Consider the following 20,956-nt stretch of genomic DNA (forward strand, 5'->3'; position numbering starts at 1 on the left):
CTAAGGCTTTTTTTAATGCCACAGAACTGACAAAAGTAGATTACATCCTGGTTCATATTTAATCCCATTCAAAGAGTCCTTTTTAACTGGACAAAGGGCCATCTGTCTTGACTCATGTTGGCAGAGCACCTTACTATTTCACACTCTCTTCTAGGTGATCTCACTTGAGGCAAATCTATTAATTATGATTCAAGACAAATGACAGTAACAAACTCCAGGCTTAAATAAGATATCTAATTGGGAGGGACTATTTCAGATCCACCTTTTCTGGAATGGAGGAATAAATGCAAAATTCACACTTCTCTTGTACTTTGAAAAAAATGTAAATACCATCTTGTTCTGCTTTTGTATCACTTTACATCAATAGAAGAGTCTGAGAAAGATATAGTTCTCAACACATTTGAATATACTCCAATAAAAAAGAAAATAGGTCTGATAGTGTCACATCAAAAGGAAATAAAACAGAAGCCAGTTTCATTTGTACAATATTGTGAAAATTTAGATGAAAAGACTCACAGTGTGACTTATATTTATAAAGTCCTAAGTTTTCTTAGTTCATAGGTCTGGCTTGTGAGCAGTACAGAGATGAATGTTCCTAAAGGAGAAAACTCCTACAGCACCTCAGACCTTCCAAAGAACATTGTTCACAACTGAAATTTAGTTAAATATGCACAATTTTATTTATTGAAGAGATTAGGACAAAAACATTAAACCAAATACATGACAAAGCACCAGAGGCAGTAAAACCCCACCATGCACATCACCAATCTTTCCTCCTATAAGGTACTTTTTCTTTAAAAAAAAAAAAAAAAAAAAGTCCTTCTTGACACAGCACCATCTTCAGAGTGTAAAAACATTACTCCTTTTTATTCTTAGTTACCAAAATAGAACCAAGGCAGGTCAGCTGCAGCTAGCTTTGTCTCTTGATAAAGAACTGTGAAACATCCTCTTGAGAGTGGGACCATAACTTTCCTGCAGAGCAGGCAAATAGCATCCATACGTCAAATGCCAAGTAGCTGTACGCACATGCCACATACTATAATTAAGCACAAATTCAAGTAACATTTACATACTACAGAGTCCACGTGTACCTACCCAAAAAACATGACCACTTCACAAAACGTATACAGGCAGTAATATCAGAACAACTGAGGTACTGGAAACACAAATATTTATGCCAAGAGATTTCAATATCATACAGCAATATAAAAGCAGTAATAAAAACATTTGCCAGTCTAAATCAAATAAAGCTATCTAGAAAAAAAAAAAAAAGCTAAATAAAAAGTTATTTAGGGACAGAAATACCTGAACAGAAAAGAAGTGTGTTAACTACAGCATGTAACATGTCATCCCAAGTCAACCCGTAATTGAAGTACTGGCTTAATACATCACTACTGTGACATTTTCTTCAATAAATAGAATAAGTCTTGACAATACAAAAGGTGCATATTACTGTGTATGTTTCAAGAGGAATATCTGTAATATAAATGTTCAGCTTATTAATACCCTCTTATTTCTTATTCTGGACATAAACAAAAATCAAATCCAAACAATTCTTTTCCCAAGTTGAGAGGAATTCAAAGAAAAAAAATACAATACTCTTCTTCAATAATAAAGAGCCCTCTATTTACATGTGGGCAAGTCAGTTAAAGAAGAGATCGGTTCTCAGATAAAGACATGATTAAGGGCTTTCTGCCCTCTCTAGTCATATACGTGCAGCATGGCAGATATGGAAGCCAGTATCTTGTATCTTAAAAAAAAATTATATAATTTTTTTTCTTTTTTTCTATTATAGCAGTAATGCATCTGGAAGTTTGAGTTATAATAGCTTCCTGCAACAAACCATTTGACACAAAACAGAACAGCTTGTTAAATGACAGTTACTTCCCCTTAAGGGAACAAAGCATTAAAATGTCATTTCCTGACAAGAATATTAAGTAGTTTATTTAGAAGAAATGAGTTGAAAATAGCTATCAAGAGACATGAACTGAAATTTTCTTTATTTTTAGCACCCACTTTTCATGTCCGTTTTGTGCACCTAATTTTTCCTTAAATTAAACCCATTAATTATTAGACCTCCGATTAAAAAAATGTTAGCCAATTGTACTTTCCCTGAATAATGGCTGAAGTTAAATATCTAACAGTGCGATGCCAAGATGTGAGTTGAGGCAAAGAAGTTTCTATTTGTTGTGAATTACAACTGTTTTTAATGGAACAGAAACAGGAGTGACATAGCTGCACCAGAATTGGCATGTGCAGTCTCCTTGGCTCCAGAAAGGTGAGAAGCTACAATTGCTCCATGCTGCCTTTTTTTTCCTCCAAATCAATCTAACCTGATAGCAAGCTCCCCTCCCTCCCCCCCAATCTGTCCCCATGCTACATTTGTTATATTAGCTCCTTGTGGAGATTCCTTCTCAATCCAAGGATCTCCAAGTGTCTTTTGCTACCAAGCTAGGCTGATGCAGGATGTGATTTAACACGGTCAGGAAGGGCTCCTTCATGTGTCCATCTCCAGGTTGTGTACCTTCTGAACACCAGTCTTTGTGCTCAGTTAAAGAATGGGTCCAAGTCTTCTTCCATGTTGACATCAGGCACCAGCTGATCTGATACTTCCTTAGCACCATATCCTGAATTCGATACATTAAAATCTGTAGAAAACCATGGATGGTCCAGAATTTCCTGTGAAGTCAGCCTTTCTGATGGCTCCCGACGCAGTATGCTACGTATGAGGCATTTTGCCTTGGGGGACAGAGTTTCTGGAATGTTAAATTGCCCACGACGGATCTTGCTGAAGAGGGAACTAGGCTCAATGTCATGGAAAGGATAGCGTCCAACAAGCATGGTATAAAGCATGACACCTAGACTCCATACGTCCGCTGCTTTGCCAGAGTAGCTGCCATTTGTGTTCAAGATCTCTGGACTCACATAGGCTGGGCATCCATGCTTATCAGAAAGAGAGTCATCATTTCCTCTTAAAATATAAGCATCTTCTAGGCTTTCCAATTTCACTCTAGTCCTGTGGTCAAAAGAAAGTAATAACAGGGTAAGTGAACATTAAAACACAAATTCCAGGCCAATACAGTTACATGATCATAATAACAAAATCCTATTAAATTCAACAACTGTAGAACTACCTCAGTGGAAATTCCCACTCGTGGGAGTGGGAATAAATATCGAACATTGCCAGTTAAGACACATTGAGATGAACATATAGGGAATAAGCTGATCCTTCTCATTTCAATATCAATACTTTTTATATGGGTTATGGCAGCATTTTGCCTGCAGAGGGTAAATAATCATTTTACTGGGAGTCTGTACAGGCCCTCCTGAACAGTAGAAGAATCTAAACAGTTCTTTACTGCCAATGCAGCTTCGGAATGGAGAATTTTCATGTGTTTGGTAAAGTTCACGTGGACGTGACTTACAAAAGAAGATGCAAACCTCAAGACGATTTGCTAGCTGCCCTCTTATGTATGTGTTTAGGTCTCATGTCCAAATCCAAGTCTAAGCCTAATTAGAGGAAGCTATTTTGACAAATTCATGATGGTGAGCACTTATTTGCACCTGTAATTCCACAAAGTTCAAGAGGAATAAAATTATCACTCTGACCCTATATGAAAGCTGTGATCTGCCAACTTGTTTATTTATCACAGCATATTCAGGAAGAGTAAGTTTAAGAGATCTTCCTAAGCAGACTTCTGGGGTAAGGGAGATCATGTGAAACACACTGTGAGATTAATGACAAGTTTGTCTATCTAGAGGAATCAGAATAACTCTGCGTTGTAATGATCAGAAAGGCTAGAAAAAGGCTTGCAGTGTGCTGACAGGGATGTCTTATCTAGATTGCAAATTCACACAATAGAGAGAAAACAAACAAACAAACCTACCAAAGAAAAAGTTCCTTGCCATAGGCACAGCATTAACATTACCTTTCTTTCCTTTTAATTCTGACTGCAAGCACCAGTAACTAGTATTTAAAAATCTGACCCTTCTGAAGGCATCTGAAAGGATGACCAACTAGTTAAACTGTTTGCCAGAAATGGTTGGCTTTAAGAGCAGAATCAGTAGGGTGCAACTGAATTTGTCCAGTGCATCTGGATGAAGCATGACCTAGCAGCAGCGCACTTCCCTTTTGAGGCCAGAAACTCAGGGGATCATAACTTTGGCCATTACTGCTCTAGTCTCATAGCCTCATTGGGCTACATGGTTTCTTAGCCCTGTGTCACGGCCATATTCTGAAAGTGCAGACTTTCTTAGCCAGGGACTGAATTTCAACACAGAAAGCGGAACTCATGGCTCTCAACTAAAGCCCATCATTTAACAGGCATTAAAACAGACAAGGAGAGCCCTGTTTCTTAAATGTTTACTGAAGACAACATTGCTTGAGCTTGAGCTGCAAAAGACAGCTGGACCAGCCCTGGCTTCAGCCAAGGTTCCAGGGCAGCTCAGCACTATCTTCTTCCAACAGAAGAGCACTTTACTCCATGGAGTACTCCAAAGGCAACTGTGCCATAAACTCTCATAATGACACTTGGACTTTTTCAGCAACTCAAGACATTTACCAGCAGAGGTGAAAGCCCCTTTGGCAACTCGCCTGCAAACAGGAAGTCATAAACGCAGGATTCGGGATACCTGGCTTCCACGTCCCGCGCGTCCAGGCAGCTCGCTCGCTCGTTAAACAGGCCTGTGTTCTCTCCTCCCGTGCGGATGCTGCTGCGGTTTGTGCAGCACACCTGCTTCCTCATTAATTAACCATTGCCAGACTAACAGCCCTTCTCCCAGCCATGGGCATTCAAGTGGTACTTTGCAGCAGCAATGCCTCACGCAGGAAGCCAGCTGCAAGGAGAAACCCGCTGCAATTACGGAGATCACAGCAATTTCCTTCTGCCTGCATCGCAGGTTGAATTGAGGGACAGCCCCAGGACAGCCGTCTGCGATGCTCAGCTCAGACAGCTCCCCGTGCCTGCACTGCACAGAGAAGTGCTCACCAAGGAGAGCGAGGTGGAAGCGAGAGGGAAGGCAGAGGCATGAGCCGCAGTGCCATTTGCATCACCCACCTCAGTTTTTCCACACAGAACTATGTGTAGCAATAAACCAGCGAGGCCAGCTACTCAAACACGCATTAAGTCACTAAACTGCCAGACAGGAAGGCATCGACTCCCTCAAGCTAGCGAGAAGTGGAACACACACACCGGGAACGGGGAAGAGGATGCTATTTATAAACAGCTTACAGGAGGGAATTCACCCCCGCACATGCTCTCTTACCATTCGCATGTCAACAGCACAGGGAAATGCTGCTTATGCATCTACCCTTTTTTAATTTTTCCTTTTGTATTTCCAAGAGCTGCTGCAGAATTTTATTTGAATGCCCATGTGGTTACAAAACTGAAAAGGCAATCTGCAAAGCCTGTTCTTGTCTAAAATAAAAAAATGCTCAGTGCTCATCCTTCTCTCCCACACAAGAAATGTAGCAGCTTGCAGCCCCCCTGCATGCGACAAGGGTAGTTAAACCAGTAGATGCAAGAGCAGCTGGTGGCAGCGGCCGCTGCTCCATAGGAAGCAACCACTCAACCAGGTTTGCCATCCTGCTGACAGGACTGAGGAAACAAAAGCTCCCAAAGGATATGAAAGACACAACCTTCAGCCCTCCTTCTTGCCAGCCCAACACCTTTTAGCAGTAGGTGGGAGCAAAGGCCCCAGTGCAGGTGTGACTGCTGGACATGCTGCTCGCAGCAGATGCATTTCCCTCTCTTCAGCACTCACCTGCCAGGTACGTCACCCATGTCCTGGGACTTTTTCTGCACACCACTAGCAACTCAGATGTTTGACTTTGCTTTTTTAACATTGGGCTGCTCTGCAATAGCACAGATTTTCAGCGTGAAAGGATGAGCAGCCCTGTCGTTCAGCTTCGACAAACAGAGGCCATTGCTCAGTCTTCCCTGTGGCCTTCTCCATCCATGACCAAGACCGGGGCATTAGAGGAGACTCATTCCGGTCCACCTTCCCTTAAGTGACAGCTGCCTTTAAACATCTCACTTATATACAGATTGCAATCTGTATACTGAACACCGTTTCCAGTGCAGTGTGCCATTTTAAACTGCACATCTCTGCCTTTATTTTGCCATTATTTTAATATTATATTATTATTTTATTATAAAGCATGCTTTTTTTTTTGTGATGTTTTACAGGCAACCTGGAAGGAGTAGCCTGGCTCAGGAGCTGCTACATTCCTGTACACAGCTCTTCATCACTGCAAGGAATAGCTATCCCTGGCCTCCTGCTCCCGCCAGCTTTCCTTCCCCCTGCATTTCAAGCATTGCTTAAAGGAGCTCTGTTTTCAGTATGTCTGGCGAAGACTTTGCTTTTTTGGTTGTTTGTTTTGTTTTTAGGGGCAGGAGGAACAGGAAAGAAGGAGGCCTAAATACACAAAGACATGCTGGAAGTAAAGCAATCTCTAGACTCCCTCCCTTGCAGGGAGCACTGAAGTTTAATTGCCACAGGGAAGAGAAAAAAAAAAAGTCACCCGAAAACCACAGACAACAAACAGACCTCCAAAATTGCAAGTAACTTCTGAAAATACTGAACCTCTGCAGCAAAGGGTGGGAAGCGCGACCAATCACAGAGTAAACAGACAACCCTAAATTCAGCACACACAGGCAAGGGACAGACTCGAAACCAAACACTGAAACGTGGAATCACAATCGGCTTTGAAATGCTTCCCATCACAAAGCAGAAAGAGGACAAACAAAAAATCAATCTTTTTTTTTTAAAGTCACATTTCTAAAAACCTCTGAATTTCTGACAAATGAATGCCCATCACTCAACTGAAGGACCTCCACAAGAGAAAAGCTTTCCAAAAGCATCAGCATTTCAGCTCTATCATTCAAATGGTTGCAACAAAATTAATCCCTAAAGTTCAAATGTAAGCGGCTGCCAAAGCCGGATGAGACTCACTTTGTACACAAACTGCAGCGCAACAAAGACTTTTGTCGAGGCTTACGTAATTACAGTACATAATTTCAAGTTTTAATGCAGACACTGAATAAGCACTTGGAAAAAGAGCATTATGCATCTATCAGATCATTGATAAAACACTGCATTAGTCTAATGCAGGAAAAAAAAAAGAAAAGACACAACCCTGAATCATGGCTATTTAAAAAGGGGAAGCTATTCTGCCTGTGAATGCTTTCCCATTACTGGTGAATGAAACCACAGAAGTGCAATCAGAGGGCAGCAGCAGCACTCAGACGGGAAATGCGTCTTTGTCCCCATAGAAACCGTCAGGGAAACCCATGAAAAACAATACGACTCTGAATTTCTTATCAATATGCCATTCATTACTTGACTGCATTCAGACTTTGCTCTTCAGTCATGTAACAAAACCTAATCAATTAAATATCTTCTGGAAGATTCTTCAATGTAACCTCCTGCGTTAGCAGCACTCGTTCCTGGCAGACGTTCCTTTCCTGCATATCCTACTTATTTATTTTTTTTTCTTGGAGTGATTCATGTTATTCCTGCCTGCCAGGCTTAGGGGTTCCCGGCAAATCACTGGGCTGCCTTTTGCCACAGAAGGCAGCCCCCCAGGACCCCCTGCTTCACAGCCCAGCACCACTCTTGCTCTCCAAAAGCAAACACAGTTTCCATACCTGAATCAGTAGAATTACTGAGAGGGCACTAAGCTCATTCTTACCATGAGGCAGGGAAAGATGGGGCAGTTGGAGGGGGGGAAGAGAATAAAAATGGAACTTTTAAAGCAGAAATACTGACTGAAGCTTGGATGTTTCAGAGGAAAACATCTCCACTGCTCTGAATAAACAGAGGAGCCTCACCTTGAACTTAAGCAGTTGGTTTGAGTCTGTCCCCATAGCCTTCTGTACAAAAAATAACACCTGCACTGCAGCAGAGATGCTGTTATGGCTTGGGGAAGGCTTCAGCTGCAGACTGCAACAGTGACCCCAGTTGCTCCATGAAAAGTCAAGAGGAGCCATCCTGCTCCAGGTACACTCCTCACTTGCTGCTCCGGTGGTGTCTGAATGGGATCATTTGGATTTGCAGATTTTACATTGGGGCCCCCTATCTCCAAAGACCAGAAAAAAACTTTGTCATCCAAATTGTCATTTCACTGACATGCCTGCAAGCAAACATGACATGGCAACTTCTAAAGGGAAGAGGTGCCTTGCAGAATTCCCCTCTGAGTTCGCCCACACATCAGTACGGAGGCACCCAAGCAGCATTATTTCATGTTTCAGCATCCTGCTGACTGAGGACACGATAGCCTTTCCCTAGGTGGAGGCACTCAAGCCATCAGCAAGAACTGTTGCTACCAAAGAGATTAGCGATTGCTCCTGTGTGGCTCATAACTTGCAGGTCATTTAATCAAGGTCACTGACTAGCACCTTTCATAAAGGCAAGACAAGCACAAATGCAATTATGCCATCGGACTTAGGAGGAGGGAAAGGAGAAAAAAAAGGGGCGGGGGGGGGGAAGCTCAACATCCGAGATGATCCTCTTTTGCTCATTGATTATTTTACCTAGGGGAATTTCTCCTAAATAATGCAGAAGTATGCTGCCTTCACGGAAACAGTGAAACAGTGAAGTCTGCTCATGAAATCCCTTGCGGATGATTTGTAATATGGTGAGGAGGATCCTTCTGAACTCGGGGCTCCCCTGTCTCCTCTGGGGAGGGGGAGGTGTGGAAGATCAGAGGAAAAATGTTGTGTCATCAATTCCAGCCCCATAGGATCCCTTCCAGCCAGTAAGAGTGCACAGGCTGGGAGTTCACTGTACAACAGCCCACGCAACTCGAGAGAAAAAAACCCGCACAAAGGCTGCCAGACAAACAGCCTCTTGCACAACACAAGGATATGTTTCAAAAGGCAACTGGGACTTTCAGGCAGCAAAGGTTCACAGGATGAACCTTGCTCCTAAGGGAAGATTCCCTCACTGCTACTTCCGTGGAATGAGGAAGCCTGTAAAAATTATGTGTTCCCACCCTTCCTCAGAAAGGATCCCGCTATGCCTTCCCGTGCTACCTCCTCCAGGCACGACCCAGGAGCTTCAGGCCTTGAACTTGCTTTGAGTTGGCAAGATGTTTCTACAGACTTCCACTAAGAAATGCACCAAGAAACAAAACAAAACAACAACAAAAAAAAACACTTCATACACCTCCAGGTAGGGCTGGGATACAAAGACCCAAAGCCTTACAACACTTGAACAGGATGGCCGGGAACAGCCCATCCTGCACACTACGTAATTTCCTCCGTGCCTTTATTGCTTAAGGACATGGCATGTTCCAAGAAGTATGTGCAGTGTGGGGGGAGGACAAGGACTATCAAATCCCCAAAGACCCTTTAACTGAAGGTCTTGGTTACAATGCTGTGAGAAGTCCATTATTTGATAAGCATCAGGCTCACAGATGCTACTTCCCCTCACTTTTATCTTTCCAGATCACATTAAAAGTCACAGTTTCAAAAGGCTACTATCAGCCATAGCTCTATAGAGACTGTTCACCTTGCTCACTAGATCTTTTCATTTGATGCATTGTAAAGCTCCCCTGGGAAAGGAGGCTAAGGTTTGGCTTTGTTAATGTAACTGCATACACCAGGAAAAAACCCAAGCCTTACACTTTCTGAGTCAGGTGCTGGGTATGACTACTAAGCAAGCAGCCTACAGTGGATTCTCAGCACCTTGAAGATAAAGAAGGCCCCTTGTTTCACAACCCAACCTAGAAACCTTCGGTTTAGATGCCTATAGCCTGTCTCCAAGCAATAAACATCTACTAAAAAGCAGGTGCTTAAAACTAAATATGCCCCAGGTTGGCTCCTGTTTACAGACTCTCCTTCTTCCCTTTCCCTCCCAAGCCTGAAGTAATCTCCCAGGTTGATAATGAGGACAATTAAAAGAAGAGGCAACAGAGGGAGAGCAAAGCTCACCCTGAAGATCCTTTGCAGCTGCTATTCAGGCTTGCTGGATTTGCTTTCCTGGTCCCTCAACTCATAATTAAGAATTAAGCAGAGTTCCTCAGTTTCAGCTCAAAAATAAACATGCTGTATCTTTGCACCAACTCTACAGCAGGACATTTTTAAGTCTTCAAAATGATTAGTTGTTGAGCACCTAGTACAAGATGTCTTGTGAGACGTCAGCTTCCAGAGACTGCAGAGTATCCATCAATCCATGATGGGCATCCCATGACGGGCCTCCACACATGCGAATCACACCTGGCCAGCACGTAACGCATGGCATTCAGGGGCGCTCTTCCAAAAGTCATATAAGAGCCCAAAAAGCGCGCATGCGGTCAACAGAGAGAAAAATGTGACAACCGCCGCAAAAAGAGCCTGCCAGAAAGCTGGCGACTGTAAGAACGTGACCGGCTCCAATTCAAACAAAGTGCTGAGCAGCCGTCAGAAGTGCAGCGCTCGTTGGGCGCCTGCCTACACAAACCACCTCTGCACGCTGCAAGGGAGGCCAGCCTGGCCCAGGGAGGCCAACGGGGCACTGCAGCTACAGTAGTCAGCGTAAAGCCTCAAACTATGTCTTTTGGCCAAAAGACAGCAGGGTCCAAGGCAGAACGTCTTGAAAACTCCAGACACCCTTAAATGGTGCTAGGGCAAGGGCTCTTCCCACTCACGATCTTCCTGAAAGGCCTAGATCTGACTCCAGGTCTCTCCGGAGCTCCTGGGACCAGCTCACCACCCAACAACCTCTTCCCTCAGCTTCTGCTTTCTTTTACAACCTTTGGCTCGCTTAACCTCCATGACTACATCTGCCCTCAGGAGGGGATTTAAGCACTTCATCACAGAGATGGCGTGATGCTCCACATCTGCAGCTCGCCTCCCAGGCTCCGCTGGGAAGGGGACCGCATCTGTAACGAACACGGTGTATCGCTCCCTGGAACGCTGCCATCAAAAAGCAGACTTAGCAAGCAAACCACATGAAGGCAAAAGGGAGCACAAACCTTTCTGCAGAAAACAGTCGTGTAACCGTTTCATTTTCTATCTGAAGTTTGACATCAGAGGTTTGCTGCCTGGAAAGAAACTCCCCTTCCTCCTCATATTCTAGTAAAACACAAAATAATAATAATTCCTGTGTTGAAACCTAATTTATGTTTAGATTGGCCACTGTTAAATTTAAGCTACTTGATACTGTGTCATCTTTCCTCCCCATCCAGTCTCAGAGGGAATGACACATCAAATGACTGGCTTTATTCATCTTTTAATATTTTAAGAGCAGTCCTGTTTTATTTAACTTCCTTTCACTTTTAGGACTCTCTAGAATTTGGGGAATAGGAAAAACATTAACTTATGTCTCTGCTCTCTACTGAATCTTAAGTAAAGCAGCAAGTTCTAACACCATGGGAAAAGTCAGCTGACTGTTACATAATTTGACAAATGCATAGGGGAGAAAACCTACTACTAACTAAAAGAAGAGAAAATGTCTACTTGGAAACAGGTCAGTATATGTATTCGGTGTTTTTCTGTGGGATCAGGTTTGTATCACCGCAATTCCAAACAGCATAACTAGGTCACTTTTAAGCATCATCCATTCAAAGCTGAGAAAATCTAGAAGAAGGGGAAAAAAAAAAAAAAAAAGATTCCAAGAGCATCAAGAGCATCAAATAAATATGTCATGCTAACACAGATTTTCTAAATTAGTGGATTGCACTGGCTGCATTCCCCTGGCGCACAGTAAAAAGTGTCAAATTATATTTATTTTTATTGACTCCCACCTGCCTTCTATTTCTAATATCTACTTAAAGAATAAGGGAGACGTATAATATCTAAGATACCAAAATTATTTTAATTTTCCCTTCAACAAGTATGATGAATGTACTAGGTCTTTAAGCTTCAAATTTTGCGACAGCTAATATTTTAATATAATTAAAGGCTTAAAAATGCACTAAAGAAATTAATAATTCCCTGACAGCAGAGATGTGCTTGTATTAAAGAAAGCCACTGCAACAAGCAACACAGAAATGCTTGATTTAATTCTGAGATCTTGGAGGTGGCTCCTTCTCAAAGCATCTGCTATATATCAGACTGATGAATTGCTTTATTAGTAACAGTGTGCACTGCTATTTTTATCACAGCCCAAAAACCCTGCCCATTCTGCAACATTGTTATGGGACACCAGCTAGAAGGGCACAGTTGCTCTGCCCAAGGGCCTATTATGTGGACACGCTGTGCAAGGAAAACTGTAAATACCATATGACATGAACGCAGTAAAAATAATCAAAGCCAAGAGCCCCGCGAACAGGCACAACACTGACCTGGCTTAACATCCAGGCCAAAAGAAAAAGTGATGTGCACTTTATGTATGCTGTGCATACAAAACACTAGCTTTTGCATGTTTTCTATCTGAGCTATCTCCAATGCTTTGGATTCCATTTTATTTAGAAGTTTGAGGACTCATCTTCTAAATATTCAAGAATCTTACAGGTCCCTTTAAAAGTCGGTGGAGACCAGGCATGGCAATTAAGCTGTTTTCCAAATAGTCTGAAAGACACTTTCCTCACTCACTTGTGGTACTGCTTGCTAACTCAGTCTCACAAGACATTTCCTGCCATGCCTTAACACACTGTAAGTTCTCCTTCGTCAGGATCAGGTACAGCTTTAAAAAGCTTAATTTTGAAATTTCACTACCAAAGCACCAACTATTTTACTTGTGGTTTACAAAAAGAAAAAAAGCAAGACACAAAATCCCTCAAAAACACAACTATCCAACTTCTATATAAAACAGAAAGTTACTATAAACCTAAGCTACTTGGCAGCAACATACATCTATTTTATAAAATGCAATTTACACTACCTTCAAAATTTATGCAGTTCAGGTACCTTACAGGTCAGATGGATTTTCTGTGTGCTTGTTTCCACGCTGTGAAATTTAGGATTGGAAGCTGATTTCATTTTAAGCACTGATATGTTTACACACAGGCAATAGTAAAATACAACACACTACTGCAGTTTAGCTTTGATTCATCATATGAAGAGAATGTCATTAGTAAGATTAGGACCTCTATGAAAGGCTCAGCACCACCATCCTCCAACATTACTTTTCTAATCACCTTTGTACTTTCTAGCTCATTACAGATGAAGGCACTGCAATTTGCCACATCTAAAATGCATTCATTTTATATGCTGATATATAGCATGTATTCTTAGCAGTGACATTAATAGGAGCAAAAAGCACTCATGATACTCCTAGATCAAAATCTTGAATCTCTATATATTACAGCTATAGTTATTGATAATAGAAATAAGGTAAAAAAGAGCTTCCAGAGCATGTAAAATTGTATAAGAGTTTGTAAAGCACAGAACGCGTAAAAAGTGTACCTGTGTGTAAAATTCCAGGTGCCGTAACTTCACAATAGGCTACCAGGATGCTATTAAGTTCAAATATAGGAATGTGAGATAACTTTTTTTTTTAATAACAAAGAATTAAAATGGAAATGGTTCCGTATATTTTTTATATTCTCTGTGGCTCCTGCAGTAAGTGATGCTGCTCTCAGCTAAGGGCAGACAATTAAAAATCAAATCAAATAAATAAAATAAAATAATGCTTTTCCTGGTGTATTGCCTGCATGCTGGATTTCCAGTCTTTTCTGCTAGCAAGATAAAACTGGGGTAGGCTTCAAAAGGAGAACGTTTCAAACCGGGGTGCAGTGAGGCTCCGGTTTCAGGAGTGTGGCGGGCTCGGAGGGGTGCAGCTATGCAGAGACCCCTCTGCAAGGCCCGAAGCATCAGAAAGGGTCTGCAATATAAATACAGCAGTAGATTGGAAGCGATGACTGGTTACAGTCTGAAGGGCAGAGCAGGCAACAGAGACAGTCACTGCTTGGCTCTTCCATTTCCATCCCGCGCTGGCTCACCTTGAGCGCATCGCCATTTACTTATCGGAAAAGTGACTACAATACCTTCCTACACACTGATCAGCATCACCCCCAGAAGAAAACCACATTATGACCATCCTAAAAATAACCTGCGAATCATACTTGACCTTTAAGGTGTAGTATTTTATAATTAGAAGCACTGTCCAAAAGTAACTGTGTGATTTTGCAGAGTACAGTTCATCTTGAAAACATCCATGGAAGTAAACAGTGCTATTATGGTACCTACAACTCTTCTTGGGTGGCTAAAGGCTCTTGACCTCACAAGTTTTGCGTATGCACCAAGTGGGAGTTCAAACGCCCACATTTCTTCTCATAACAGTGCTCTGAACTCACGCTTAGAGCAGAAAGCCAGGGTGATCCCTAGTGCTTTTTCAAGTCCTGCCCTTCCCCTATTGCTTTTTTTTTTTTTTTTAAAGTCCTGCCCTTCATACAAAACCACCAAAGTTTAAATACATTCCCGTGAAAAATGCATCTTGACATGTAGCAATTAGGACATTTATCAACTACAACAAAACAATCCCTCCCTCAACAAGTTCCCTCGTCACCCACACCAAAGAAGCTATAATGGTGTTTAATTATTAAACTCTGAGTAAAAGTTGTGAAAGTTCAGCTTACATATTTCTGCTTTTCATTTCTCTGAATGGATAAGTAACCAGTTTCATTTTGGGCTCTTTTATTTGAGGAGGAGGAACAAATAGTCATATTATTTTGAGTCTGCAGTAGAAAAATAAGGAATAGCTATTTGTCATGCAGATAACTGTCTGAACTGAATTAAGCATTGAAAAGCTTGTATTTTATTTTACAGTTTGAAGGGAGATTGAAAGGAGAAGTTCATTTTGAACTTTGAACAAAATTTAAACACACAATATTTCAAACAGCTAGATGGCTGTCACTTTTATTGTAAGGTCAGAAGTGTCCCTTTAATGAATGGTGTGTTAGCTTTCTATATTCTCAGGGATACAAATACAATTCTTACATTCTCATGGACTTACTGAGCCTCTAGACAACTGATGTGCCTCTGCTGTTGCTTATGGCTTCCCCAAACAGTCCCAAAATGGAATTAAAATGCTTCAGTTATTTTTAAACGAAGCTCTCCAGAACATCAATTTCACCCTGCAGCAGTTTAAACCAGCTTTCAGACAATTTATAGGATTTAACTAAAAGGAAAAACAGTTCCCCATCCTTTACCAAGCTATGAATAGGCAAAAAGGCAGGCTATGCCCCCATTTCATTTTTTTTTCTGGAGGTCATCTTCCAATTTAATCCCTCTGTGGAAGCCTGACATTATTCCAGCAGTGTTCATTACTCCGGTGCTGTACATGGAAGTTGCAAGTGAATACATGGTGTAAGATAATTAATGACAACTGGTAACCACAAGGAAAAAGATGTGAAGTTTCCACAGCTTCAACAGCATCAGGAAGAGCACCTCAGTAGCTTGCTTAGAGCACCAAGTGTTACTCCTTTCCCTGTCCTCCCCACATCATTTACCACCAATGATTGAGAAAGGTACGTGTCGGGAGGAAATGGGAAAAAGGAAAAAAAAAGAAAAAAACAAGGAGTTCTCCCAGTACCACAACAAGTCTCTGATACTAAAAACACACTGCCCACATAGCAGTGCAGATTCTAGCTTTATTATGATTACTGGCCACATATAACATTTAAAAGCAACCTGCAAACCCTTCCCACTCTCCCTGCTTTAAACATCACCTGTATTTATGTTAACAGAGCTCTTGTACCAGAAACCTATGTAGAGGTGGCCTCTCCTGCAGGAGACACAGCCTCATGAGGGACGAGGTGCTCCTCCTCTGCATGAAGATGCAGAGCCCAGGCGTGGATACACACTGTGCTCTATACTTACTTTATTCCAAAGCCTAAGCCAGATGATAAAACAGCATATCTTCCCCATGATCCAGGTGTAGAGGAGAGTAAGGCAAATAAAAACACTTGGTTACCACAAACTCCCAGAGAGCAGTAGGGTGACACACAGAAGGACACAGTGTGCTGTAACCCTGAATCTGATACCCTCGCCTGTAAAGTAAGAGAGACTCTTACCTTTCTTCGTCCTTGAAAATGAACTTTCGCAGCTTGAGATCTCGCAGTACCAGTCCACCGTCATGGCAGTGTGCAACAGCAGAAGCTATTTGATAGAAGAGCTTGGCTGCCTCCTCCTCCTTGAGCTTCTTGCAGGTACGAACAAACGAATGCATGTCCCCATAGCTCCTTTCAAAGAACACATACGCTTTTGTCTCCCCAAGAATTATTTCAGTAATTTGGTTGATATTTTTATGTGCAGGCAGACAAAAACATGGTGCTAGTAACTCCTGGTAGCAGCCAATATCGAACACCTGCAGGAGCAACAACAGTGAAGCCAGGGTTAGCGACATGAGGGGCATCCATATCCTGATATACCTATGTTAGCACAACCCTCTCTAAGCAGCCTTATACTGTTTGCTGAAGTTGCACTGAGGCGAAGAGGATGCCGTAAGTCCACAGCACTAGGGACAAGACAACGCAGACAATACAGCTCCACACAGAAGATATGTGTAACCCAAGCTAGCCTTCAAAATCTGTAGCTATGCATACTTTACTATGTTGTATTTTCAGTAGCTAATAGCTGATCGAATTCAGAATGCAATCTGAATTCATATCAAGAGACTGGGGACAGACACATAGAAGCAGACAGCAGTCCTCACAGGGAAACTTGCCTATCTGCTGTTTTAAGGAAACCTGCTGTTTTAAGGAAACCCAAACAAATTCATGAGAATACAGCCAGCAGCTTCTATTGAGAGAAACGGTCAAATTAAACCCACTCTGACCCACAAATCTCTCCTGCGCTCTGTTATTAACTCATTAAAACTTTAAGTACTTTCAGGTTTAAAATGCCCTCTGTCACAGCTCGTATTTACTTCCTGCATTTCTCTCATCTCTGGCGGACGGCAGAGCCGGTTTCACTTTCGGAGCCCGGCATTACAATGGCTGTTTATGAGCTCGGAAGGACAAGCGGGAAATCTCCCTGCCCTCCACAGCCTCCAAAAGGGCAGGACAAACTCCCCTCCCTCCCAAGTCGCGGCGTCTCAATCGGGTGCTCCACTAAAAGCCAAGTGTCCCTTTAATAGCAGGCATGCTATCACCACGCTTATGAATGAGCTGTAAGAATTAAAAAGGCTGCTGGGAAACCCAAATATAAAAAGTTACTATAATCTAGTGATGACGAATGAATCGGTGTTTGAGTCAATTGAGAAATGCCCACATTTGAAGAAGAAAGGCTTCATTGAGAATAACTGAAGTCAGTGTGCTGGAAGGGAATATAAACCCCGTATTGATAGACGTGATTTTTACTTCAATTATACCTGCTCCAGCTGTACTCCAAAGCAAGGGATTAGCATTCCCACCAGCATAAAAACTCTATTAATATGTAACATACTCTTGGGTGCATTGTTACTTTGGTAAAAAGAATTTAAGGTAGCCATGCCTCAGCCTAGCAAACAGTCGACATAAAAATGAAGAACCGGTATAGGTCTTAAACTAGATGGTTTAAATTGCAAGTGCTTTTTTTGCTTTGTTTCTTTGTTTTGTTTTTTTTTTTACATTTTCTATTCTAGAATTTGTATTCTAGCATTAGGTATTTATATCCTTTCCAAGAAGTAATCTTTGTTGCTTTCTCTAAAGCTTTCAAATGCTTCCAAAACTGGAAGTGCATGACATGGTTCAATCAGAATTTACCTGAAGCTCCAAAACGTGAGTCATTTAATGCTTCAGCACATAATCCTAACAAAGCCCCTTCTCAGAAAAGGATACAAAAAACAAGAGACCGCAGCATCCACTTTTCGCCTCCCTCTCACACCTCTCTCCATCCCTCCTACCTGTGCTGCTATACTCCAGCTCTGGCAAAAGCAACCTTAAAGGCAGGTTGCCAGCCTGAGCCAATGCATTTTGCAAAGAGCACATTAGCACGGAGGCACATTCTGGTGACACAGTGAACCTCGGACACAGTGTCGGGGTGGGAGGGGGTGCTGCTGCCATCCCTGCTGTGTGATTCATTCCAGGGGAAAATTCATTCACGTTTGCATCTCAGAACTCGTTCACTACTGCACTGTAAGTAAGTGAATGGCTCCTCAACCAAGCGGCTGCTATAAAATAAAATTTCAGAAAGAACATCCACCTAGCTCAAACCCTCATCCAAAAAAAAAAAAAAAACTTACCACAATTTTAACTAGATTATTCTGATATAAATTAGTTATTAGTTAGATTTCGTGTTTTTCACACTGTGTTAAGTAAGTAGGTCTGATATGTATCAGCAACAAGGTTTAGAAGGGGGGGAGATGGGAAGCACTATCATATTGCTACAGTCTCAAATACCTTTTAAAAAGGGTTTCTTTGTGTGCCAGTGTTTGAGGTCCCTGGCCTCAATTCAGCAAATGTCCAATAAGCTGCAGCTTGATTTAGTTCTTGCTAGGAATTGCAAGTGAGATGTTACCATTGTTTGGATGCCACAGAGCCTTGAAGCAAATAACAGCATCTGTACAGGCAGTGGGTGCAGCCAAATGGATCTTGAGACTCGTCAGCATGTGTCTGTTATCCAAACCAATGTTTGTGCAAGCAATCTCTAAGAGCATCTTCAATAAGACACCAGATAGTAGGTCTCTTAGCTGGAAGGCTACCTGACAAATAGTAGCCAGGATACTGCAGGCATTTTAAAGCGTGCATTAAATTGAGTTTAGGACTGACAACTGTGTGCTCACAAACTAGCAATTCAGGCTAAGATTGTATTTTGAAGCTCAGCTAGAAGCAGTGCCTCATGTGTACATGGAAAATCTGATATAACTCAAACATCAGGATCAGTTTAAACACATACCGCTTAAAGGGAGGAAAAAAAAAATAAAAGTCCACTCTTTGTGAATGCCACTCATATTGTTATTAGAACAGCACTCCTGCAAATCCAAGGAGAAACAAAGAAGAGCACAGCCCCCAAGTTTTTACTTTCTATAGTAGAAGTTTACCTATAATTTCATGCAGAGTAGCAGCTTTGTGGGAGCCGTTTGTTTCATGAAAAGATGCCAATGTCCTAGAGTGCAGCACGGTACTACTGCCATGAGCAGGGCTTTCATTCTAGAAATTCTCATGTTCTGTGTCAGTTTGGTAACAAAGCATTCACTTCAGCATGCAATATTGGTCCTCTGCAAAGTCAGGAGCCCTTTTTTCCCCTCTAAATAATCACTTAAAGTCCAAAGCTGTCTTAACATCAGGTTTTATAACTCAATCGGAGAGTATATTTAAATCACCTTCTGAACTCAGAGCTTTATAAATAGCCAAATTAATTTTAACTTTCCCAGCCACACGTTAGTTCATAACTTCTTATGAATTAAGTACTGAAGTATGAAATTGTCAACAATGCACTCATTAATCCCCCGAATGCAAATATTTTGTCTACTTTTCCGTTTACAGGCAGTAAATTCAACGACAGAATTTTGCTCAAGATAGTGGAATGGCATTATTCCATTTTGGGGGGAACAATACAGACACTGAAGCGTGTGCTGCAATGTTGCAATGTGCTACGTAGTTCTAAAAACTACTACTTGGAACTGCTTCGGTTTGCTGGGCATAAGTCTAGCTCAGTACAGACAATGAAAACTGCAATTTAGGAACAAAGGAAAAATATTCCCTCAGCCCAAAAAGAGAAAAACACCCCTGGACAGAGGGGCATACACGTGGGTTTCTTTTTCCCACAGCTCACCTTTGAGCAGCAGCAGCAAATGGGGAGGAGGCACTGGGAAGCAGGCAAGCTACAAAGAGCGGGATTAGCTATTTTGTCTGCTCCTCCGAAAAACGTAGGTGTGCAGGTTTGAATCTTGCTCAATTGTGCAATGGGGGAGGATGCTGTTTGCAAACAACATCCTCGGCAAGGGAGCCCCGGCTGCTTAGTTCTTTGTGGATTTTTTAATCACTTTGAGGACAAAGCTGATGGCAGCCTCCCTCTTCCCCGTCACCCCCTTCCCTACCCCAACTCACAAAGAAGAAGGCGCCACAATACAAGAAGCCAGCGGGTCCCAACACCTTAAAATTACCCGGGGATTCCCTACTCCATTTTGAAAAGTGAGAGTGGGCAAGATGAGGATTCCTCGGGATCTAAACTCGCCTTAAGAACCCCCTTAAAGGACGGCTCTTTCCAGCACAACATCCCCGGGGCGAGAGGCTGCGCGGGCTCTCGGCCCCGCTATAACGCGGCCATTGTCTGGAGAGAGGGAAAAGTTACAGGATGCACCTTTGCATTTCCCACTGCCTTTTGTCTTTTAAAGTGCTTAATAATCGAACTACATTCACGGCTGCAGCCGGCCCCGCTGCAAGGCTCGGGAAATCGATAGGCTGCAGCACGCTACACAGGATTTAATAAGAACACGAGCTTTACCTTGCAGACGAGCTCCTCGCCGCTGTGCAGATGTACGGCTCGGAAAACGTGGTCTCCCTCGAGAGGCTCCAACAATAAGTACTTCCCGATGCAAGAAACGCAATGCGACAAGTTCGGAGTCTCCGGCGGGCTCGGGGAGCCTAGATTCGGGCTAAAACTCTGGCTCGGCTCGATGGAGCGTATGGAGGAGAGCTCTTCAAAATCCTGGGTTTTATTCCGCGGTCTCCCATATCGTGCTATCGCGATAGGGGTTGACCTTTGTATGTTCATGAGTATGGAGAAGCCCAACGGGAACGGCGCGCCGAAGCCCCTGCGCTCAGAGCCGTCCAGCTGCGGCTGCCTTTGTGCGGCGGCGGCGGCGCGGGCGGAGCGGCGGGAGCGGCCTCAGCGCCGCGTCCTGGGCACAGGGAGAGAGCGCTGAGCGGCGGCTCCTTGCGCGGAGCGCGGAGCGCGAACAAAGGGCTCGGCGCCGCTGCGCGCAGGAGGGCACTGTCCTCCCTCCTTCCCTTCCCTCCCCTGCCTCCCGCCTCCCGCCTTCCCTCCCTCCCGCGGCCGCCTGCAGAGGGCGCGGGAGCCCCGCGGCGCGCAGCGAGCGCGGCCCGAGGGAGCCCCGCGGAGGCGGCAGCGGGATCGGGGCGCGCGCGGCGGCGGCGCCGACAAAG

The 20,956-nt window shown here is 43.0% G+C and overlaps 1 protein-coding gene across 1 annotated transcript; it reads right to left on the reverse strand.

Moving 5' to 3' along the window:
• Nucleotides 1-1,316: 1,316 nt before the first annotated feature.
• TRIB2 (tribbles pseudokinase 2) lies at nucleotides 1,317-20,715 on the reverse strand. The gene is made up of 3 exons (XM_088527195.1): nucleotides 20,295-20,715; nucleotides 15,941-16,233; nucleotides 1,317-3,016 (listed from the first exon to the last, which is right to left on the reverse strand). Exons 1-3 carry the CDS (start codon nucleotides 20,562-20,564, stop codon nucleotides 2,548-2,550), a joined length of 1,032 nt encoding a protein of 343 aa, XP_088383321.1. The 5' UTR covers nucleotides 20,565-20,715; the 3' UTR covers nucleotides 1,317-2,547.
• Nucleotides 20,716-20,956: the final 241 nt, after the last annotated feature.

This window comes from Tinamus guttatus, unplaced genomic scaffold (genome assembly GCF_059628265.1).
Source record: "Tinamus guttatus ecotype Peru unplaced genomic scaffold, ASM5962826v1 Tinamus_guttatus_pri_ptg000263l, whole genome shotgun sequence".
Lineage (NCBI taxonomy): Eukaryota > Metazoa > Chordata > Aves > Tinamiformes > Tinamidae > Tinamus > Tinamus guttatus.

Bases quoted from the DNA above. Each gene is read 5' to 3' on its own strand.
- TRIB2 (XM_088527195.1), bottom strand. From the start codon at position 20,564: ATGAACATACAAAGGTCAACCCCTATCGCGATAGCACGATATGGGAGA. The intron at 16,234-20,294 runs GTAAAGCTCGTG...TTGCTCCTGCAG, and splicing joins GCGAGGAGCTCGTCTGCAAG to GTGTTCGATATTGGCTGCTA. The intron at 3,017-15,940 runs GTAAGAGTCTCT...TTTTGACCACAG, and splicing joins ATTTTCAAGGACGAAGAAAG to GACTAGAGTGAAATTGGAAA.